Source organism: Sardina pilchardus, chromosome 9, assembly GCF_963854185.1.
Source record: "Sardina pilchardus chromosome 9, fSarPil1.1, whole genome shotgun sequence".
NCBI lineage: Eukaryota > Metazoa > Chordata > Actinopteri > Clupeiformes > Clupeidae > Sardina > Sardina pilchardus.
This window is the reverse complement of record NC_085002.1, coordinates 7,589,989-7,614,875: the sequence shown is the minus strand read 5'-3', so window position 1 is coordinate 7,614,875 and position 24,887 is coordinate 7,589,989. Positions and strand designations below refer to the sequence as shown.

General features: G+C 43.6%; 1 protein-coding gene across 1 annotated transcript; it reads right to left on the bottom strand.

The window, feature by feature from the left end:
- Positions 1–937: 937 nt before the first annotated feature.
- On the bottom strand, positions 938–16,862 carry nr1d4b (nuclear receptor subfamily 1, group D, member 4b). The gene is made up of 8 exons (XM_062545562.1): positions 16,037–16,862; positions 8,300–8,695; positions 7,922–8,010; positions 7,605–7,749; positions 4,112–4,710; positions 3,787–3,972; positions 3,427–3,637; positions 938–3,029 (listed from the first exon to the last, which is right to left on the bottom strand). Exons 1-8 carry the CDS (start codon positions 16,050–16,052, stop codon positions 2,833–2,835), a joined length of 1,839 nt encoding a protein of 612 aa, XP_062401546.1. The 5' UTR covers positions 16,053–16,862; the 3' UTR covers positions 938–2,832.
- Between the last annotated feature and the right edge of the window lie 8,025 nt (positions 16,863–24,887).

Genomic DNA, 24,887 nt, shown 5'->3' with positions numbered 1-24,887 from the left:
CTGGCAGTAGAATTGTATATAAAGCTTTTTCTGTTCAGACACAGGGAGGTAAAGTGTAATTAACCTGAGAACTGTTCTCTGGCGTAAGTACCTTGTTAAGTTAAAACTGGATAGCCTCACTCACTCCTGCACTGTCAATCATAATCATGACAGGCCCTCAGACAGCAGCGGGCATGATGAGGGATCACAGTGCTAACAAATACATTGAAATACTGTAAGTAGCTCATTCATATACACATAAATACAAATCTGCAAATCAATTTTGTATATCAGTTCCAATATATACTGTCTGTATGTTAATATATGCATATCGTTTGTATGTTATTTATATAATTTATTCATCCTTACAGAATCCTTACAGTGTTATTCTGCTCATATAGTTGCTTACGTTGTAGCCTATGCTGTGTTTCTATAAAACAACTTGGTCCATAAGCAGGTCAAATTCTTTCATAATCTTTTCATAATTTTCATCCATTAATCTGCCTGTGTTGTGGACACATCAATACCATATGGAATAACCACTGGTGTGTTGGGCTGGGCAATTCAGTGCATATGTCCTTGTGCTCTTTTTTCCCCAGTGGAAGGAATTTCCAAGAGGAAAATCGGTCACTGACATTCTTTTATTAGATCCCCTCTGCACACAGAATGTATAGACACACCATATATGGCGTATTGTATACTTTTAATGCCTATGGGGCTTAGGGACATGGCTGGATGTAGGCATGCATCCTGAAATGAGGACACTTCATCGATCAAATGAGCCACCCCACGCCCCTCATCTCCGTTCTGCTATGTCCCATAAGTTCTCTTATGGATGCATGTGCCATACGCTGCTGTTGCTAGGCTACCAGTCTCATCCAGTGGCATTCCTCGCCCTGTACACCACAGATGCAGAGAGGGACGGCGACAGACAAAGAAACCAAGAGACAAACTTGAATATGATGGATAATTTTCATTTAATATCATTTCTACAGAAGAAGAGTAACAGATCACATTTACAAAATATACAATGATGGGTTGGTAGAGTTTTTGGGAGCGTGCTAGGCTGTCAGAGATCGAATAACAGCAGGAGTCTCAAAATCACAAAAGACCCCAAAGAACAATCCTGAAGCCTTGTTTAGACTCACGTGTAGATCGACTATTAGCCTCCAGTGACACAAACCAAGGTGCTGGGGTGAAAGTTGAGAGGTCGCATTTGGTTCTGGCTATTTTTAGAACTGTGGTCATTTCTCCCAACGAAGGGATGACCGACCCCAAAATAATAACCCCTCCTTCGATCAGGCAAAGCCCCTTTCCTTCCATTTAAGAAGCCCTTTATTATCGAGTGCTGCACATTAGAGCAGAGCTAATCGATTCTTCTCTACAGGAGTGGTGTTTAGATCCACAACTATACAATATATACAACAGTGTAACCCCTGAAAATTGGCTATACATCCCTCCTCTAGGGTATAGACAAAAAGACTCATAGCTCCCAAATTCCACCACACAAAAAGATCACTGGCATTTCTCATAATATAAAGCATTTACTCATATACAATTTAAATCTTTCAAATGTCATAGAGATATTTCATGTATGCCCGAATATAAAACAGCTTATTTCATTGTAATTGTAGCAATGACACTGAGTAACAAACACATGTTTCTAAAAGAGCCTGGCACAGGCTGGAAACTGGGAGAGGAATGAACTGCTAGTGTGATTTGGTAGAGTTGGAGGATTTTGTTGATGCTCATTGATGCATTAGAAGTGCGTGTTTTCCCCCTGAGGGACTGTGGATAACATACTTTTTATGTATTTCTCTGTGTGTGTGTGTGTGTGTGTGTGTGTGTGTGCGTGCGTGTGTTTGTGTGTGTGTGTGTGTGTGTGTGTGTGTGTGTGAGGATGGCTGTGTACAATGTTTGAGTGTCTTCAGTAGGATAATCTCCCAGCCTACTACAGGTTTGTTTTGCATTGTGTCTAGTTGTGTGTGCATATATGACAGAAGACGGGTAGTCATACTAACACATCTGTTACTACGGAGAACAGAGGAGAGCGACTGATAAAAAAAACACACTGCATCGGATTTTTCGGAACTGTTTGGAGAACTCAGTCGTTTGTAGCACTTCAAAAAGCAGAATGTCCTATGTCTTTCCAAGGATCCTTATGTCCCCTCAAAAGTGATAACAATTCTTATCAGCCCATTCAATGACATTTTGACAGTAAAAGCATTGCACATAGACAATATTCTTCACTCTTCTCCATCTAGTTCTCTCTCCCCTCAGAGACGTCTCATTAAACTGAGACACCAAAGGGAGTAAAGACAGCCAAAGGCCACGGTTAAGTTTCTGCTCTCTCGCTAGCTATGTATTTATAAAAATAGATACAACAGTCTTTCTTTTTTTCCACTCCTCAGTCTGACAAAGTCCCCGTAGCTTAGCTGTAGCTTTAGCAGACATTTTATGTCCATAGATGTGGTGGTTGCCCACGGAAAAAGGTCCTTCAGTCTTGAGTGTTTGGGGCATCAAACGTGGAGTGATAAGGTGCTAGTGGAGGCTTAGTCTCTGAAGAACGCCTGGAGGAAGTCCACCGTCAACACACCTGTTCCTGTATTTTTTTTTTCTTCTTTTCTTTTAAACGGACCGGTCTGTTCAGTCGTCGTAGTGATACCGCGAGTGGATTCAAATGTACAACCACTCGTTCACCTGCATGGACCGGCTCCGTTTACAGGTCACCGATTCGAGTCCTTCCTGAGGACTTTGTTTGCGTGTATGTGTGTTTGTGTGTGTGGGGCGGGTCTACATTGTGCTCGAGAGGTGTCAGGTGTGGGGTTTGCGATAAGGACGTCAGCAAGTCGTTCAGGAGTCTATGCGGAATGCCAGCAGCTTGTCTGAGTGCAGGGTGTTGAGCGTGCGCAGGTCCGGCAGCCTCAGAAGGAGCTTGGGGAACAGCGCGCTGTCGTCGGGGCGACGGCGGGTGATGAGCGCCCGCAGTGCACCAATCAGGCCTTCCTGGAGTTGCTCGACCGCTCCCACATCTGATATGCCTGCCCGGTCTGCGAGACACACAAAGAGGAGGAGATAAGTAATCAGGGGCACAATAGACTGCAGTTCTCTCCTGCACATTGTACTCAGTGTGTGTACGTCAGTAAATGTGTAGGTGTGTCTGTGTGCGTCTGTGAGTGCGTGTAGTTGTCTGTGTGCGTCTGTGAGTGCGTGTAGGTGTCTGTGTGCGTCTGTGAGTGCGTGTAGGTGTCTGTGTGCGTCTGTGAGTGCGTGTAGGTGTCTGCGTGCGTCTGTGAGTGCGTGTAGTTGCCTGCGTGCGTCTGTGAGTGCGTGTAGTTGCCTGTGTGCGTCTGTGAGTGCGTGTAGCTGTCTGTGTGCGTCTGTGAGTGCGTGTAGGTGTCTGTGTGCGTCTGTGAGTGCGTGTAGGTGTCTGTGTGCGTACTGTACCTGCAGACAGCAGCACGACGGCCATGAAGAGGGCCATCTCGTCTGGCTCCAGGGCCATGGCCGAGAGCTTCTCGCTGAACTCAAACATGGCGTCCAGCAGGGAGCCCATGCCCAGGGCCCGCAGGGTGGCCAGTGGGTACGTCTGCCCGTTCAAGAACGTCACGGTGCGCTCCTTAGCGTTGAACAGTGAGCAGAACCTCACCATCAGAACCTGCAGAGAAGAATGATTGGTTAGTGATCATTACTAACATTCACGTTCACAGTGACCATTAACATCACACACACACACACACACACACACACACACACAAACAAACACACACACATGCGCACATACACACACATAAACACACACTTTACCTGGAAAGTGCCTGCTTTGAGCAGCATGACCTGGTCATGCTGGCTGAGAGCCTGGAAGCTGGGGATGCTCTTGGCAAACTCCACCACCTCCTTGACTGCTGGGGTGAAGCACTGGGAGAAGGCCTCCCACACCTGCTGGCTAGTGCGCCCCGCCGTGGTCACTGGGCTCATATTCAGGGGACACGCCTGTCAGGGGACCAAGGAAGTCAGAGTTAATGACTATCTGGGAAATGTAGTTCTTAAGTCTTTGTATGCTTGTTTCAGTTATTCACTTGCTCAGACTGTATACACACACACACACACACACATATTTACACTCACTTACCAACACTTTGGTTCCTCCACCCAACCTGAAGGGACAAGAGGTGGGTGCCTGTGTTTCGTTGATGGAGTGGCTGTTTTGATTGGCCTGGTAGTTCTGAGAGGCAGGGCAATGTGGACTCTGATTGGATGAGGCCGGGTGTGCGTAGCGACTGTTGTCGAGCGCGCTGTTCTCCCGGTGAGTGACAGGGCAGCGGGCGGGGCTGGGCTGGTACGCGGACGTGGGTTGCCGTTGGAAGATCTGCTGCGGCGCGGCGTGGGGGTGGGACTGCGCGTGGTTGCTGCTGTCCCGCGGCGCGTTGTTCCCGTGGAACCTGGCGGGGCTGACGTTGTTGTTCATGTTGTTGTTGTTGTTGTTGTTGTTGTGGATGACCACGGGCTTGACGTCCTGCTCCTCGGTTTTCACGTAGACGTTGCAGTACGTCTGCGAGACGGAGCCGATGGCCTCCTCGGACTGGCTCTGGTCGGGGCTGGCCGGGGTCTCGGGGGGAGGGGAGCCGTCGATCTCCATGGCGGCCGACTCGTTGAGGCTGTTCATGTAGCTCTGCATCTCGTCCAGCAGCCTCTGCTTCTCCCGCTTGGGAATACGCCCAAAGCGCACAGCTGAGGAAGACAAGAGAAAGAGCAAGACTTTAAGTAAATCAATTCCCAAGTAGATGAGACACTCACTGACCTATATAGCAGAATCAATACGGCTCTTCTTGCTCAACGCACTGCTGGGGAAGACACTGGACTCTTTGTGACGATTATGAATCAACCAGGAAGCCTGACAATTGAGCCAACCGGTCCCGTAATCTTTTCCATTCTCCTGACCTATATGGCTGTAACCGGATCGTCGTAAAAAAAAACTACAAAAAAACGACTTTATATTGTACTTCGCATTGATTTTGTAATTTGAGAGAGATCTACCAAGTCCACTGCCATTGTAATGCTATTCAGTTCAGGGGAATAACTAGCACTGATGATTCGATGGCTACCGGCTTAACCCGTGTGACTCAGAACCAAGACGATCGATGTAAAAAAACTCTTCTAGGTTCGAATGAGCACAATCAGTTGGGAAGTGGGTCAGAGAGCTACACTATTAACAGTTATGAGGCTTGGCTAGGGCTAAGGCTTGGCTGAGTGCTGGGCTCTGAATCATTATGGCACAGAGATGGGTGAAAGCCCCCTCATCCATCCCTCCCTCCCTCCCTCTCTATCCTTCTCTCTCTCTCTCCCTCCCTTTCTCCCTCTGTCTTTCGCATCCGCCTCCCCCATCTCTTACCTTCCCTGCCCCCCCTTCACTTGCTCTCGAATGGCAGGGCTATTTATAGCTCTGTGCTACTGTGTGCTACGCACATACACCCTCCCACCACCAACACACACATACAAACACGTGCAAACACAGACACACAAACACGTGTAAACACACACACACACACACACATTTAGTCCCCCCCATTTTTTGCTCACTTCCGTTCTCTTCATCTACCCATCCTTCATCTTTACTGCATCTCCCTCTTGCTCTCTCACTCTTTCTCTCTTGCTCTCTCTCTCTCTCTCTCTCTCTCTCTCTGCGTCTCTCTCCAGCTGAAACTGGGTCAGTGGGTGATCTAGTGGAGGTGATGTCGTGCGTGGAGCGAGTGAGTGAGTGAACGAGGGAATGGCAAGATGAGGGATGGAGTGACTGCTCAGCTGCCGCAGGAAGGGTTAAAGGAGTGCACAGGGGAGACAGATATAATGATGGGGCGGGAGAGAAAGGTAGAGGGTGGAACACAGGGCAATTGGAGGTGACAGTTTTCAGAGGGCTTTGCCTGTGCACTGGCCCATGGTAATGATTGCCTCCAACAACTGCCTGCTAGCACGACCTGTCTAGAAAAGGATAGGTCATTGACTAAATGTGGGCCAATACATATTGTATTAAATTATGAATAGACATGGGCATGATACACTGTTCTTTCAGCTGCATCTATAGAATGCCTGATGTAAAGACACAACCCTGGTCTGCTTTTGACTAAATTGACCTAACATTTCTGATGATTGATACTGTACATCATCACTTCCCATGGCCGTCAGTGACATATTTTGCTACATAATAATCTCTACTTCTTAAGGAAGCTTCTAGACTATCTATCCATAAAAATTCCAGCACAAATGATAGCAAGGAGAAAGCAAAACAAGGCCACATATGCTGCGCGACAAAAGGAGCATATGATAAATTGCATCGTCCGTGGCTTTCTCTTTATGCTTTATAGGTCACCCAAATGTGTGTGCTGGCTTATGGAGAAAACTATGATTTATTATCACCTACTTTGCTGTGCTCCCAGGGGAACGCTGTGTCCTACAGGGACACTGCAGACACAGCCAACAGTACGGGCTGTGCTAGAGCTATGGCAGCTTGTGATATCACTGCCTATTAATGGTTTACATGGGCGGATTTGTATTGAAATTCAGCTCGAACTGTATCACAGTTTGAAACTGGGGAGGATGTTAATTAATTGCCTGATACGAGTGTGAATGGGAGCCTGCGAGTGTGTTTAAAGCAAGGCGCGGGTGGGCGATCAGGTGCTTGGTTGTCCCCATTTCCCAAAATAAACCGTGTTCGCTGCAGTTTTCAGAGTGAATGATGACTTGTGGGACTTCCAGGCTCCTACTGTAATATATCACTGTCTACCGGCAAGAGGAGAGAGGGAAACAGAGGGAGGGAGAGGAGGGGTGGAAGGGGAAGACACAAGGGAAAGATGGGGAGAAAGAGAGCAGCGAGAGGGAGAGAGAGAGAGAGAAGGCATAGAGGGAGAAGGGAGGATGGCATGAGCAACGGGGAGGGAGGAGGATGTGGAAGTGAGGAAGCTTGTTGTGAATCAGGTCACTACGTGACAAAAGATTCTTCCCCGTGTCCTGGTTTAGCTTCTGCCCACAGTCAGCCTCCTTTCTCAGAGTCTGAATCGTAATGCGGAAAGACTCTAAAATATGTGCCCCTTACAGAGAACAGGCATCTGCCCTCTATTCAAGTTCTCTGTGGTTACATAGTTTACATATATTATGTAGTGTGGTGAATCCATAAAGTTCTGCAATGTAGATGATCGGTAGTGTGCATGGTGCTTGCAAAACGCATGCTTATATATTAAGAAGGCATTGGACTATGTCATTATAGCCTTCTTACAGTCTTACCTACAACAATATTAGAGCCACTACCGAATATAATGAACTGTATTACTGTAATCAATATGCCACTGATGCGTGACTCTGTTATTGCTAATGATATTTTCTCTGGCTAATGCCGCAGTCCATGGAGATTGACTTTCATTGATTTCAATATTGCAATGCAGCCAAAAGAAATAGCCAGATCAGAGGTCACTGCTTGGGCTCAGTGCTCTCTTGAAATCACTGTATGCATGTGTGTGTGTGTGTGTGTGTGTGTGTCTGTGTGTGTGTGTGTGTGTGTGTGTGTGTGTGTGTGTGTGTGTGTGTGTGTGTGTGTGTGTGTGTGCATTTGTGAGTCAACTGTGTGCTCTTACCATCTCTGGACATGCCCACAGACAGGCACTTCTTGAAGCGGCAGTGCTGGCAGCGGTTGCGGTTCATGCGCATGATCAGGCAGTTCTCGTTCTTCACACACATCTTGTAGTGGATGTTCTGCTGGATGCTCCGGCGGAAGAAACCCTGGAGGGAAAGAGAGAGCAATGTTTGTGATGGATGGATAAACAGATTGTCAGATAGAGAGAGAGGAAGGTGGGAGAGAGAGAGAGAGAGAGATAGAGAGAGAGAGAAAGAGAGGGGGTGTAGGTGTCTGTGCATGTGTCTGTATTCATGATAGGCGTGTGCTGATTCTTACCTTACAGCCTTCACACGCATGGACACCGTAGTGAAATCCTGATGCAATGTCGCCACATACTTTACACAGAAGAACCATCCCTCCTGTCTCTAACAAAGAGACAATAGGAGAGAGAGAAAGAGAGAGACAAGAGAGAGAAAGAGAGAAGGAAGTTACATTCATGCTTAACGACAGTTTGTAAGGGAGGATTTAAACAATGCTCAATTTGTGCCATTTCAATGTGCTCTTTAACAATCGAGCCATCAGTCTGGGCTTTCCTCATTGACTGAGTATTTGGCAATCCAGCTATCTGTTTAGCTGTTCGCATACTACATTTCAATATAATTATGGAAGAAAATCTACACACAATATATGCACCAAATGTAAAGTTAAGCTTACTTGTAAAAGTTCCAGTGAAGCCATACGGTCTCTTAGCCACCATGGGGTGAGAGTAGGACTGCTGACCTCCAGAGGTCATAGTAGGGGTCACCGCCGTGGCAACGGAGGCGCTGCTGACCTCTGGGAACTGAAAAACCAGTCTGCCTGAGGTAGGGGTGCCCACTGCTGAGCTGTCGTTGCTGGTGGCACTGCTGGCATTGGAGCCAGAGTCAATGCAACCACTGCCAGCTCTTTGCTTCAGGGCCCCGATCTCAGTGAAGGAAACCTCCTCAGGGGAGGAGGGCTGGGAATGGGAGGAAGGCGACTGCGTCTGGTACCCGCTGGAGGGGCTGCCGGGGCTGCCTGGGCTGGGGCTGGCACTGCCCGTGGACCCGGCATATAAGATGACACTTCCACCTGGAAGAGAGGAATGGAGAGAAGGAAACGCCACTGGTTAATAGGAGGCTTTAGAAACAACATGAGATTGTCTAGATGTCAATAATATCATGGGCTTCTGAGCCCTAAAAATATAGACTCAGTCTCGTGGGGATTGAAGTTTGGAGAAGGACTCCCATTCGTCTGGTATATATTCAAATGTAATTCTCAAGATCAATGACTGAAATATGGGTATGGGTGAGGTTAGATGTCACATCTCACACCCATCTGAAGATCCATCCATTTATTTCTATATCCAACACTGTGGAAGCACAGTTGCACCTATATATTCTATTTAATTGTCATCATTATTAGAAGGCACAAAAATAAAGAAATAAAGCAATGACTGTTCATGCATTGTCATGCAGACTGACATACATAAACAATCAGATAGAGAAAGGTCTTTCCCTGTCAGAATTATCAAAACCAGTCCGGGCTGAGTGTGATAACATCCTTCACGCCCCACACACAAGCAGAGAATTCGGTGGAATGATGAACAAAGCTACCCTGTCTGTCGGCATGTGTTCGTGCGCTTTCCATTCCATCTGGCACTCAAAACATAGCCTTGACCGGGTTTCTGGTCAGAGTCTCACGTGCCATCATGAATGATGCATTGATGGTGAAGTGGATAAGGGAGGCATTTAGTTACTGTTTATCTTTGGAACCAGCCTACTTCTCTTACCCTATCTTAAAGAAACATATGCTGTTTATCAAGGATACAGCCTACAAACAACAAAATGGCACGACATTATTTAATGGCTTCAAATAATATCGCAATAATGTCTCGAAACGAAAATGTCTTAAATTATAGCGTATGTTACAACATTAGGCTACACCTTTCCACCCCGCCTATAATTTATGAGAACAAACTGTTCGAAAACAACTTGGAAACTTGGAATCTCGGAAATCCCTTATTACATGTATCGCATGTGTTTTATACTCCTCCTTCCCGCCCCTTTTCCTCTCGTTCGCTACTCTCTGCCCGCGCTCCTCTGATCTATTCATGTGTCGTGTGAGAGCTGAGCGACAGGCTCACGTGTACGCGGAGCCGAGCCAGCTGCCGCCTCGATTACACTAGCCAGCCCCCGCTTCCCCTGGCGGCGCGCCTAGAACTCGCTCCAAAACTGCCAGCCACCTGACCGCCGCCTCACATGGACTCCTAACACAGTTAACGCCCCAGCTCACAAGGCTCTTTCCGCAGTCCCGTGTAGACAACAGCCGCAGTATTTTAAAAAAAAGAAAGACGCGCGCGCATAAACACACACACACACACATACACGCGCGCGCGCGCACACACACACACACACACACACACACACACACACACACACAGCCAGCTTGCTGATCACGTTTGAAGAGGGCTTTAAAACGGTAACCGGAGGGGGGAGTCGGATACCGTGTGTGTACTCTTTGGCATTTGGACTGAGTCACCGGAAACTAAGTGGGCGAGCGAGAACGTGAACAGTCACGTTTGCTCAACATACGAGGTTGTTTTCTTTCGTTTTTATCCCTTAGGGGAAGTCATAAAAATGTAGCAGTAAAATGTGAGGTGCTTCTCATTGAAAAACTTGTACCAGACTACTTGGCTTTTTGCAGCTGAGCAAATAAATGTTAGCTGACTACTAGCCTACAACAAAAGACACTAGAGGAAAATTAAAACCAGGGTCTGATATGACCATATGCAGCCTATTTCCAGGAACCTGTATGCATTGCTATGCTTTTTCATGCAGGCTTGTTTTTATATATTTAGTCATAAAAGTTATTATGCAAATCCCAATAAACAAAGGCAACACATCTGCCTTGCCTAAATCTCATTTGAGTTGACATTCTGGAATAGTCGGACGTGTGGTGTGGTGTGTGTGTGTGTGTGTGTGTGTGTGTGTGTGTGTGTGTGTGTGTGTGTGTGTGTGTGTGTGTGTGTGTGTGTGTGTGTGTGTCTGCATGCATTCAAGTGTGCGTGCAGGACCTTGACAGTGCTCTCATGCTGAAAGCAACAGTGGGCGTCTGTAGCAGCCTTCCTGTGTGTCTCCCCCTCACAGACACGTGCGCTGATCCCCGTTAAGCTCAAGTGTGTTTGTAATTCTTCAGGCAGCACGTGTCACCGACTGCAGTGCATTTTGGGTCATGATGTTAGCATGTGGCAAGTCTGACATGCCGCACTGCCCTCCCTCCCCTGCCTACCCACCACACCCAACTACACACACACACACACACACATCCTGTCTACCTATCACTGTCAAGTTCGTCTGAGTCACAGTCTTTAAGTTGTTTGCGCTGTTGCTTGACTGTGTGCTGAGGGAGACTCTAACCCTTGCCCTTCTCAGAAGCCAAGGCTTTTCTTGGAAGCACACCACAATATGAGGCTATCTCTACTCTCTCTATCTCTCACTCTCTTAATCTCTCTTTATCAACTTCACTACAGCCATGTAGGAATACATTAAAAGGTGTGAGTTTTGGAACATTCTAACAAAAGATTCTATTCAACAAAAAAGTGTTCAAGTTTCTAAAATCCCATGTAAAATTCAATGAACGCAGCTATTCGTTCATATTCCAACATCCCCATCTCACTGGTGTGAAGGTACACTGTTCACAAGTACTATTTTTTGAGCGAGGAATATAGATTTTCATCCTTTATTGAATACTTAGAAGTGGCTTCCCTATAATCAATCTCACATGCTTGTTTCTTAATAAGCCATTAAACAACTGGCTGTTTCACTACCACACTACATTACTCCCAGGAGAGCTACACGTTGCATATTGCCTTTTATGACAATACCACATGTTTACCATAAGCTGACATGGATACTGACTACCTATATATAAACCTACATCATGCATTTCACCAGTCCCCAGTCAGTAACATTCCTGTGATCCCAAGACATTGCCACTTGCACATGCAATATGGGGGGGAGAGGGCAGGAATTGTCATTCTGCTTTTACAAACACAAGTAATTACTTTCCCAAAAATAACTATCATAACTGTGATGATATGATAATGAATTTGATCGAAATGAACAAATCTCAATCTACATGTCTTTGTAAATTATGTCAATTGAGCAGCAATTATCACTTCAGCACCATGGTCAGCACCATGCAGGAACTTTGCATGGAGTAGGAATTGCCATCAGACTTTAAAGACCAGATGGACTTGGTCCTAAAGCTAGCTATCTCTCCAAAGATGTCACCATAGTCAGGTGGGAGTCCTGCACCATTCAACACTGCTAGCATTATCAGCTGACAATCATTACTCTGTGCATGCCACTTGCCACTCGCATGACTTGCACTCTGCACGTGCTGTCAGACTGTTGCCGCAAGCAGCAGCGGCATTGTCACTCAAAAGTGTTTTCTGAAGCTTTCTGAAAATATCAGTCACTGAATAGAAATGAGTTTCAATAAGCACCCACTTAAAAATATCACGGATGTTTACAGTCACAACCTTTCCAAATACAAATATGCTCTCCTTTTTTTTATTTTTTTATTGAATAGCCAATTGCACACACAATGCCTGGCAGTGAATGACATGGCAGGGAGGATAGTTGTGTGGATGAGCTCCTCTCTTCTACTCTAGTCATGCAAACATTGAGGTCAGTTGGTTTCCAACCACAGCAGTAGTCAGCAGAAAGGACCCAGGCGTGGCTCATGGCTGGCTTGCAAATCAACCCGTGCAAGCCCTAATCTGACAATGACCACAGGGCAGTCCAACAACGTGAGCCCTCTTCAGTTTCTCCCTAAACTGATGGCCCCATCTCCCAAACACACACACACACACACACACACACACACACACACACACATTTTCTCACAGTCTGGCAGCCCGACAGAAAGAGGAAGGCAGAATGAGGGAGAAAGATAAGCTCATTTCCAAGTCCCCTTTCTCACACATATCTTCACTCGATTCAACTGTTTCCCACAGGACTGTGCTGTGTGGTTGGGTTGCATTAAAAATAAAATAATGATTTCATCCTTCAATGCTCAGATCAATAAAGATCAAATAAGTTAACATACATATTTGTAAGAATTAATTGGTGGCATTCTGTGTGTGGATCAATATGTAAGCTATTCTCTGACAGATATAGGCCTAATGTCAGTCAATCACTGAGTTCCAGAAATACTAATACAATTTACCAGGTAAGTCTCCATTTCCCCTTCTCAGGTATTATGAAAAATGATAGATATGGCTATGAACACTGTGACCATCCAATTTGTGGGCGATACATCCTATTTGTGGAGGGAAATGACCTTCGAAGGCATTTAAGAGCTACAATTTATGTACTGGATGAAAATGCACTTAATATGAGTCAGGCTGTTCTTTTCCTCTACAAAGATGCTTGAAGAATGTCAGTGTGCCTTGGCAGAACTGCACTCTGTGAAGCTGAGAAAGTAGGTCAGCTGTATGTCTTGGGGCATACCTTATTATGCGCAGAACAATATACTATACTGCCAAAGAATTGTGAGCGTCACTAACAATGATCTAATTTAGGCATTTTTTTGCCTGTCTTAAGTCTTACCTTTCTACCCTTACAATTTAATTGAGTATTGTATCTAATCTGAGCGATGATTTTCCATTTTAAAACATCACCGGTGTTCTTTCCTGATATGTTTGCGCTTTCTCCAGGGTGCTTGTCAGCTTCCATAGCAGGAGCTATTTAATTCTCCTGCCAGAGGTGAAAAAGGTAAGCGCTTATTGTTCACGGTTATTTCCTTTAGACTATGATGTAAAGGGGACCGTCAAACCAAGCTGTCAAGCGATAGTTAACATTGATTGGAATATGCTTGTTTCGTTGTTACTTAAAACAGAATGGGCTAATTCGCTAATTCTACTAAATGTGTAGTTATCGCAAATTCGCTTTCGAATAAAATGGAATCACGTTGCGCTCACTATGAAGAATAGGGTAATTCGATGCTATAAAACCCATGACCTACTGACCAATCTCCCGCCGCTGGCTGAATCAAAACAGGACTCCCCAGAATATCAACGAGGGAGAGAGAAAGAACGAGAAATGGGGACGGTGGTAGGGGGTGTGTGCCTGCCTGGGAAATCACGCGCGGCACGTGGCTGCTGGAGCCTGTCCACGTGAGGGAGACTCGAGGCAGCAAAGAAGATGGGCAGTCGGGAATGCTCAGTACTTCGTGCCCACCGTTATCGAGTCTGTTGCCATGCAAAAACAGTCTCTGAGCTCAGCATGAACTAGAAGGTTGGATGGAAATAGAGAGTGCGGCTGCACGTGTGAACTCCACAATGTCCATGTTTATGATTGCCCCCGAAATCAAGGCAATTATATCGCCTTGTTTTCCTGATGCTACTGAATCTTAGGTGAGAAGGGCCAAGTAATTTATCTGATGAATTGAAAACAGCGTACACAGCTGATGTGATGTCACATCCTCGAATGAGGACCATCAGTATGCACTCATGTTTGACCACCTAGCCTACTTACATTTGTAACAGTGACCAGTAAAACATGTGACAAGCCTAGAAACCAATGCTTGTCATTCCTTGATTGCGTTTAGACCACCCCAATTTATGTCTCAACTGGTGAAATGACATGCAGCCCGCTGGTGTTATTCAAATTAGTCATAGCCTACTTATAGGACATATTAGACATAGTAGCTTCAAATTCTAAGTAGATTTTCAATGGTAAATGCTGTTTTGACCATGAGGGCCTAATAGGCTACCTGGGACTGGGAGTGGATGTGACAGTGAGGCAGTTGCACCTAAATCCTGACCTCTTTGGTAGGGCAACTATGTCCCCCACTATTTTAACATAGCAGGTAGGTCGTCTCAATTAGCCTACTATACAGCGTCCTTGGACATGCAGTTTGTCCTTTTTTTTATTTAAGGGTTCATAAGTTCTATAATTAATTATTAGGGAGAGCATGCCATGCCATGCCATGTTTACACCAAGGCCTTTTTCCACTATGTACGAGAAACGTGTACCTATTCATTAACTAGCCAGACTATTAACCAAAATGTTGGTCAGGGTTTTTGCACATGTTTGAGATGGGCATGTGAAGTCCTTGACATTGCCTGGTCACACGTGTTGAGGAAAGAATGGATAGTGAGTCAGAGTTTATGACTCCGATTAGTAGACTATGGAACAAGAGTCACCGGCTAGGGAGCGTGACTTGGTGCAGTCGTCAGAATGAAAACGCAAGGTCTTGCCGAGGTCGCGCCCAGGGAAACACCTTACAGTAGTAGGTCTATCGAAGCTGCCTTCACCCGCCCTCCCTCCGACACGCCCTCGAGACGCCACCCTCTTGCCCCACCCGCATCTTTCTCTCACTGACACCCATATGCTGAAACTGAGAATATCCTACATCCAACTGTACCGTAACTCACCAAAGTTACGGATTTTTCTCGGACAAAGTCATCGAAACAATGCCAGGCTATGTCACTACAGATATAAGAGGCTAGGCTCTTAGATATAGCGCACGGTTCGTTGACAAAGTTGTTTGAGTTTAACTGTTTCCCTTGTAGCGGAGTTCCCGAGTGCACAAGCACGCGAGTAGGAGGAGAGGTGGTGCAGAGTTTACACGTGAGATTGTTTATGTGTAGCCAAAGCAGGAAGTTGCTGCCATATCAGTCGCAGCAAACAGAATAGCAAGATCTTACAAGAGCTGCTTGATAGTCAACTCGCTCAACGAATGTCAAATTATTCACATTTAGCCTACTTTCCACACAAAATTCGCAATGAACGCTGAGTCTCTGTATTTCAGACCAAGCAGGCCTAATTAGACACATAACGCCTTTATTACGCTATTATTATTATCTTGTTTGCGACATATTTCGAGCCCTAGGTTTGCAAAAGTAGCCCTACAGTCGGATATCGTGTCCCCCTTGTAAGTAGCCTAACTTCTTATGACCGCCCGCGATATCATAAGGCTACAATGTAGCTTGTGCTTCCCCATCTTCGGACATTTCTTTAGGTGGCAAATTAGGGCGAAATGCTGGCAGGTTATGATGTATGTCGCTGATGTCACACATGCCACAGCTCTTAATTGTTACACCATTACATTTTTGCTGTATAGCCCAATGAAAGTCCTAAACTTAAACCTAAACATAATCAGACTGCTATCTCTCATGTCAACTAAACAGAAGATCACTAACATGCACAATATTAATCTATGAAAACAGCAAATGACAAACAGTTTATAATTACAACACTTAGGTTTATTAAATATGTATATTACCATTTAATAGCATGCTATAGTGTCTATTCAGAAATAGTGACACACACTTATAACATTAGAGTTATCTGTTCATCCAATGACGCGTAAAATATGAAACATAGCCTAAATAAACATTTTCCCAAAAGAGACACTCACCTGGACTGTTATCCATTGTAGCGGTGATTTCTTGACTTGGTTGAAAATTAGGAAAAGTGACCCTGTATTAGTTGTCCCTCTGCATCAATAAAAGCTGGCGTCAGGTTAGTTGAAAGCGTAATGTAGCCTACCCGCGTTTCCAGAGAAGGCAGGATATAACCAATGAACGCCGTTACATAGGGGTCGTGTCAACCCTTCAAGAAAAAAAAGCTATCTTAAGAGCACTGTGCTCAAATTGGAGAAAATTGCCGACAGGCAGAAGTAACTGTCAGTGCCCCGCAGACGAGAGGGGACGACAGAACGTTCTTAGCCTGCTTCGCCTGATGTCTAACTTGGCTGAGTTGTCCTGAACAGGATGTGTGAAGTACAGTAGAGGTAGGATCTGGTGAGGGAGAAAGACAATCCAAAGAATTTCAGCACAGGTGCTAGTGAGGTCACAACACTATGTGGAAGTAGTTTTAGAGACGCACGCCCATTAATAGGTGCTCACACTCAGCAGCACGTTTTCAGGTGCTTTAAAAATGTGACTGCCTCTGCCCTCGATTTTTTTCTCTTTCTCACTACCCTTGTCCTTTCAACCTCTGTTGTTTTTGTTTTTGTATGCCAAGGATTACACACTTGCACACACCCTCTCCAGCTCTCAGTCTCTTTCTGTCACGCTCCCCCAGCGAATAATATCAACCTTTTCACTTCCAAGCCACTCGCTTTATTCTCTCTCACGTTTTCATTGGCGGACGGCTAGCGTGAAAGGAGGCGAGGCAGTTGGACTGATTTGACATTGGAATGTTTCGCTCGAGTCCCGCTGCATGTGCATGCAGCATGTGAGTCGCAAAGACCGCTGCCCTACTGACACACATTTTATGCAAATACACGGGGCTCACGATGAGAAGGGGAGGAGTGGCGGGCGAGAGCACATGGAATAGAGGCGGAGCTCACCGTGACTGCCTCCACCGCTGCACGCTCGTTCTCGCTCTCTGTCGCCCCCACTGTCTTTCTATTTTCTGTGGTGTATGCGGGAGGTCTCCACAAAATGTGTCTGTCGGCGATGCTGTTAGCACCTCACAATATAATACATGTAGGCTACGACAGCAAGGGGTTGTTTGTGCAAAGTATCGCGAAATCCGGAACAAACATTCTCGAACACTCGAGGGAGCCACGAAAAGGCATCCTCGAGGACACGTTTTGGGCGAACTCATGCTGACATTCTGAAATGTAGGTCACCGTCACACTGTTTCATATACCCATATTCAGCGATACAAAGCAACAGTTTAAATATGCCATTATAAACTCCTTTTATATGCTGCAATGCGTTTACAGAAGATTTTATAATAGAATTAGGCAAAGAGTTATTATGGCGACACAATATTTTTATTGTCAAAATATGCGCATCCTACATTAATTCTGTTAAACCGCAGAATTCCAAATCGATCAATCACCTCAACAAAATAATAGGAGACTAGTATAGACATGCTGAGGGAAGTAGGCTAAAGTTAAGGCCGAGACTACACGACTGCATTGCGCCACACAGTGGCTACTTTGTAAAATGACATTTAACAACAGATGAGAAAGCAATGTGGAGAATGTTGCTCACTGCTGGTTTTAAAATGATTTAGACTGGATAATTTATTCAGAGTTATTTACTAATGACTATCTTTCACCTCTGGGTCCTTGTTTATTAAAAAATAGTTTATGCGCTGGCCTACTTGGCTACTTCTGATTAACACACCTGACTGGTAAATTTGGGCAAACCGCCAGGATTTTATGCAGCTGAGATACTTTCAAAGGAATATCTTTGAACGTGTGAAATGTGACATACCACAAGACACAGGTATGTGTTCACACCTCTGTGGAACAAACATGGTGTGTTTCATCACCTGTGTCTGTATAAGGTATGGCATGTGAAGCATCTCTGCAGTACGCACAGATATACCAGATTGGGAGTGAACTCACATGTGGCTTTTGAAACGTTTAAACAAACAAGAACAAGCCCCAAATAATTTCTCAGTGTGTTCGAGCTGTGCATTTTATGTGGTGCTTTAACAAGAATCTAACCATGCTTCTATTGCACGTCATGCTTTGGAGAAAGGTCTCTATCAAGTAAAATATACATAATGGACAAATAATGACATCTAAAAAGTGCCCTGTATTCAGGGATGGGCAGTATTTCTAATAATACATGTATTTGAAATACGTATTTTGAAATACAAAATACTATTTTGTAATTTGTATTTTATTGAGATGATGAAAATGCCTTTGTATTTTGTATCAAAATACTTCAGCGTTGTGTATTTTTGTATTTTCAAAATACTGTAAAATACTTTGTGAGACGCTGTGATGACATCTCTCTAACTATCTATATACACTACACTATATTGCCAAAAGTATTGGGTCACTTGCCTTGACTCACATACATGTATGAACTTAGGTGACCTCCCATTCTTAATCCATTGGTTTTAATATGATGTCGGTCTACTCTTTGCAGCTATAACAGCTTCAACTCTTCTGGGAAGGTTTAGGAGAGTTTATGGGATTTTTTGACCGTGGTCAACAACAGCATTTGTGAGGTCACACACAGATGTTGGACTGGCTCTTAGTCTCTGCTCTAATCTCTGCCCAAAGGTGTTCTATTGGGTTAAGGTACTGCACTCTGCGGAGGCCAGTCAAGTTCATCCACACCAAACTCTGTCTTTACGGACCTTGCGTTGTGCACTGCTGCACAGTCATGTTGGACTCTTGGTTGATGCTGAAGCATTCAGAGTTCCTTTCACTGGAACTAAGGGGCCAAGCCCAGCTATTCCAACATGACTGTGCAGCAAGTGTGGTATAACAGATGCCAGCTTGCTTAGCTGTATGTGTGGAACGTTGGTAAACCTCACTCCCCGACGCCTCAAGAGCGCTGCTGGCATGAAAGCTAGTAGCCTGGGCTTTAAGCTGGATTGTTAGCACGCTCGACTCCCGATCCGTGGTGCTGCTGTTTCGCGGGTTCGAGTCTGGGCGTGTGCAGGGCTGAACCGCAGTGGTTCAACACAATGTAGGTTAAAGTAGCATGAGATCTCTGTCTCTGTCTGTGGCACCTTCGCATAGTCAAGCCCCTGTGATGCCACTCTCGGCATATTGCACTCACAACACAAAACATGCGGTGTATTTTTTAGAGGACCAAAGAAAGGACTTGCCATCCTTGGACCAGTAAGTAACCCTCATCAAAAACCTTTTTAGTAAGGTTCAATACCATCATCGGGCCCCATAGGTGTCGTCTGAATGCAACACTGTTTGAGAAGTTAGTTGTGCTTAAAGGCATCAACTGAGGAGACAGACACCATTAGCTTACATAGCACAAAGACTTGAGTTCACAAGCTTACAGTATATCGCAAAACTTAAAGGTATACTATGCAGGATTGGCGATTTCATCGCCGGTTTCGCTTTCACTTTTCATTTTCGCTCGTTTTATGCTGGCATATTTCTCTGCAGAGCTTCCCCTACAGCTTTAGCGTGTATATTTGACAAAACTCCTCAATCGGTCAGTCTGCCGTGCCTTTTCATGAGACTTTACATGACACTTCCTGGAGTAGAGCATGGGTGCGTGCCCGGTGTCTCCTGAAGTTGCAAGTGTGGTTTTACCGCTACAGACCACTAGAGCGGCCAAAAAAACCCCCGTTCGACCGGTAATGACCCATTTAATCATCTATAACAGTATGGAATGAATTGATTAACTGAAAAACGTTGCATAGTATACCTTTAAGTTTGCAATTTTCCTTTCTTTTTTTTCTGTTTTACAGTATTAATGTGACAACCTGTTTTTTTTTACATTGATAGAGGTTGTACACTGTGATGAACTGTGAAAAACAGCTGTTTTTTCAGATACAAGTGAAGGGATAGACGAAAAAGGCTTTTAGAAAGAAGTATTTTGTAGTATTTTGAAAATACAAAAATACAGTATTTTATTTTGATACATTTTTTGGCTGCTGTATTTTGTAGCTTATTTTGAAAAAAAAATTTGGTATTTTATTTGGAAACACATTTTGATGTATTTGTGCCCATCCCTGCCTGTATTGACCTGTCCAAATAGACAATTGATCCTTTATTAGTGTAAGTCACAGTGAAAAATGTGTTGAGGTTACAGTAATTACATTTTTTCCAATTGCTGACACGCTAAAATGACATTCATAGCACAATTATTTAAACTGACACACAGAGAGTAGAACATCCTCTCAAGTCTCCAAAAGTCTAACACATTTTCAGCTTTACACATTTTTGCAATTCAAAATGGCACTTTTTGAATCCACTTTACACAGGTCTCTGCATAAGACACACAACTCTGACATAAAGAAACATGTTTGCAGTTTCAAAACAATGCCATCCAAAATGACACACATCAGACCAATATGTGTGCCATCCAGCCAAACACCTCAATGCTTACAGTTTTTTTCCAATTGCTTAAACACAATTTTGAAAATCCACACACAATTCACAAAACCACACCCCAAATTGCAAAATACCTCAATCTACCCAGCAAAATGAAGCACTGCAACCAGAAATCAAACTTTTTGCACCACATGGCACACACTTCATTCATTCACCAGATTTTTGTCTAACCAACTACACACTGTTGGTCATAATGAAAAACACTCTTATCTTTAGTATTATTTGCCATAATACTAAAATAGTTTAAATTGTAGAAAGTTCTTTACATGCATATACTGTAAATATTTGCAGATACAGATGCATGCTGTTGAAACTTTTTTTTTTCACCAAACAAGTCAGTGCAACATATGCACTGCAAGTATATTTACATTGGACTATCCCTTCCCTCTCGTTATCACCCTCCCTCTTCCTCTTCCTCTCTCTGCAATGTCTTCCTTTTTTGTTGTAAAAAGGTGCTTGTTGTTTTATGGTTTTGCTGTATTGTTTTTATCTTTGTGAAGCACATTGGGTTGCCCTGCTGCACAAAATGCGCTATATAAATACAGTTTTTGCCTATTGCTTACACACGTTTTGCAGCATTTGGCTCATTATGTCAAAACTCTACACACAGCTATAAGACATAGCACTTGGGGATAAACAACTCACATCTATGCCAATATGAAACACTGCAATCAAAACACAACACTCCTTTCTAAAAACTAAATTCTTGCAACAAAACTACACAAGCACCATTTGAATTACCCTTACACATCACCAGTAACACACTGATGCACTATAAAACACTGCCGTCTTTGTGTTTCTATTTTTTTTTATTTGGATATTTTCTCAGACCTAGTCTTCTGTAAAAGTCAAAAGTTGTAATCAATCAAGAGTTTTCATTTCAAATCTTTTTTATTGAGGAATCATCTGCATTCATACATTTTTCAAAACATATTCAAGTTTGAATGCAAAGGAAAAACAAACAAAATACACAAAAACAAGCAACAACACAAATGTCACATCCCACTTCCCACCCTAACCCACCCCCCCTGGGACTTCCTGATATGTATTGGCACTGAGGCATACAATTAGAGTCATAGTAAAATTCAGCCTACTCTGTCAAGATATTGGAGGAGGGGAGACCAGATCTTATGAAACTGTTCCAATCTATCTGAAAGGACAAACCGCATCCTTTCCAGGTGCAGGAGTTTAACCATTTCTTCCAACCACATTTTAACAGATGGGACCTCAGTTTTCTTCCAAAGCTGCAAAATAAGTTTCTTTGCTACAACCAGAGCATATGCCAACAGTTTCTGTTGACAAGGTGGTAGCATATGAAATTGGTCAGAAACTCCCAGTACCACTAGAAGTGGGTCTGGGTCCAGTCTTGTCTCCAGCATATCTGATATGGTTCTAAATATTCCAGACCAAAACAAAATCAATTTAGGGCAAAGAGCATAGCTATGACTAAGAGAGGCCTCTTCAATCTTACATTTATCACACAGGGGGGAGATATCTGAAAAAATTCTATGAAGTTTAGTTTTTGCAAGATGCAGCCTATGGATCACCTTAAACTGAATAAGGCAGTGCCTTGAGTTAGCAGAACATTTGTGTATGCTCTCCAAAGCATCCTCCCAGAGTTCGGCTTCAATCTCCACCCCAAATTCCTGTTCCCAGAGTGTTTTAATACCCTGTGTAGATGGTGATGATATATTTAACAGTGAGGTGTAAAGTAAAGATATTAAATGTCTAGCCCTGCCCAGTCCAAGAAGTCTGTCAAGTGTGGCAGGTTCCACATGATCAAGTCTGGACGTATGTTTTCTCACAAAATCTCTGATCTGTAGGTATCTAAAAAAATTATTTTGATGCAAACCATATTTTGTTTGGAGTTGGCTAAAAGAAGCAAAGTTTCCATCTATAAACAGGTCTCCTATGTTTAAGATACCCAGATCTCTCCACTGAAAAAAAACTGCGTCCATGTAAGATGGGGCAAAGGATGGATTTCCTGCGACCGGTAGGGCAAAGGATAAGGACTTCACATTGAATTTAGATTTAATCTGTTTCCAGGTGCGGGTTATGCTATGAATTATACAGTTATGGTTGTAGCATGACTTATTAACTTGCGTCGGTGCAAGCACCAACGCGCCAATGTCATGTGGAACACACTCCTCTCTCTCCATCTTGATCCAAACTGGATCAGTGAAAGTATGATCTAGCCACATCATAATAGTGTGAAGAGCACAAGCCTGGTAATAAAGAAAAAAATCTGGGAGAGCCAGCCCACCATCTGATTTGGGTTTACAAAGATGGCTTTTCCTGATTCTAGGGGTCTTATAATCCCACAAAAAAGGAACTATAACTGAATCCAACTGTTTAAAAAAAGTCTTAGGAAGGAATATGGGAATGTTCTGAAAAAGATAGAGAATTTGAGGTAGGAAAACCATTTTAATTGCATTAACTCTTCCCGCTAGTGATATGGGAAGTGATTTCCAAAACTGGATATTGTTCTGTAATTTAGATACCAAAGGAGGGAAGTTAGCCTGATACAACGACTGAAAGTCTTTAGTGACCTTAATGCCTAAATATGTAAATTCCTGTAGTACTATTTTGAAGGGAAATCTCTGCAAAGCTGAGAGGTTTTGGGTTTTTACAGGCATGAGTTCACTTTTTGACCAGTTGATCCTGTAGCCTGAAAACATTCCAAATTTAGCTATTATGTCCAATAAAGCTGGAATTGTGGACAAAGGTTTGGTAACGTACAGCAGAATGTCGTCCGCATACAGAGAAATCTTACTTAAGGTATCATTTAAACCACATCCGTGTATGCTCTCCTCAGAGCGAATAGTTTGTGCCAGTGGTTCCAGGGCTAAGGCAAAAAGTAGTGGGGACAGGGAACAACCCTGTCTTGTACCTCTGTGTAATATGAAAGGTGGAGAAAGCATCTTATTTGTTAGGATTCTGGCACAAGGTTTGTTATAAAGAACCTTCAACCAGTTTTCAAAACGGTCACCAACATTGTATCTCCTCAAAGTTGAAAATAAATAAGGCCATTCCAATTGGTCAAATGCCTTTTCAGCATCCAAGGAGAGGATAGCTAGGTCATCTGTTTTCCTGCTCTGGGAGTAGATTATATTGAAAAGACGTCTAAGATTAAAAAAGGAGTGTCTGTTTGGTATGAAACCTGTTTGATCAGGATGTATAAGTTTACTAACTAAAGAATTAAGTCTGAGAGACAGGGTTTTGGCAAGAATTTTTTGATCAGATGTCAATAGTGAGATTGGTCTATAACTACTCACTTCTAATGGATCCTTCCCTTTTTTGGGTAATACAGTTATAATGGCTTCATTTAAAGAAGGAGGTAGGCTGCCATCCTTGCTCGCCTGCACATACATTTTAAGTAGATAAGGTGAGAGAAGATCACTAAATTCTTTATAAAACTCACAGGGATATCCGTCAGGACCCGGAGTCTTTCCGTTTTTCATGTCTTTAATTGTCTCCTGTATTTCTGAGACAGAAAGATCAGCATTAAGTAGATTGTGGTCCTGTTGGTCTAACATAGGGAGATTACAATCGTCTAGAAAGCAATCCAGAACAGACTGGTCCCCTGAGGTCTTAGAGGAGTAAAGTGCTTCGTAGAATTGTTGAAACCTAAGATTGATGTCTTTGTAGGATGTTAGACAGGTTCCCTGCTCAGAATTTATTTTAGTTATTGTTCGATCACTTTCCATTTTTCTAAGTTGTCTAGCTAATAATTTATGAGGTTTTTCGCCAAATTCAAAGTACTTTTGTTGTGTAAACATGAATGCCCTTGTTATCCGCTCTGAAAGTAATTTGTTATATTGAAACCGCAAAGAGAGTATTTTCTTATGAGTATTACTGTCAGGATGTGCAGCATTGTCTTTATCTAGCATGTGAATTTGTTGTTCAAGTTGTGCTAATTCAGCCCGTTTCCTCCTTTTCCTCTCAGCTTGGAATGAGATAATGCATCCCCTAATGTATGCTTTCAGAGTTTCCCACAATATAGAAGGCAAAGTTTCAGGTAGATCATTAATTTCCAAAAAAAAGTTGATTTGTTCCCTAATAAACATACAAAACTCTGGCTCTTTCAAAAGTTGGGGATCAAGTCTCCACAATCTGTCACACTGAGGCAAATCTTCAAATCGTAAGGATAGCGAGAGAGGAGCGTGATCCGATACCACAATATCATGGTATTCAACTGTATCTGTAAGTGACACAAATTTGGAGTCTGCCAAAAAGTAATCGATTCGTGTGTAAACATTGTGAACATTAGAATGAAAAGAGTAAGCCCTGTCCTGTGGATGAAAAAGTCTCCAAACATCAAATAGATTAGAATTTCTTAAAAATTCTTTCAGAAAAATGCTGGATTTAGAAGGTGGCGCTCTACGAGATGACGAGCGATCCAGATAAGGATCCATTACTAAATTCAAGT

Bases quoted from the DNA above. Each gene is read 5' to 3' on its own strand.
- nr1d4b (XM_062545562.1), bottom strand. The intron at 4,711-7,604 runs GTAAGAGCACAC...TGTCTTCCTCAG, and splicing joins TGTGGGCATGTCCAGAGATG to CTGTGCGCTTTGGGCGTATT. The intron at 3,973-4,111 runs GTAAGTGAGTGT...GTCCCCTGACAG, and splicing joins GTGGAGGAACCAAAGTGTTG to GCGTGTCCCCTGAATATGAG.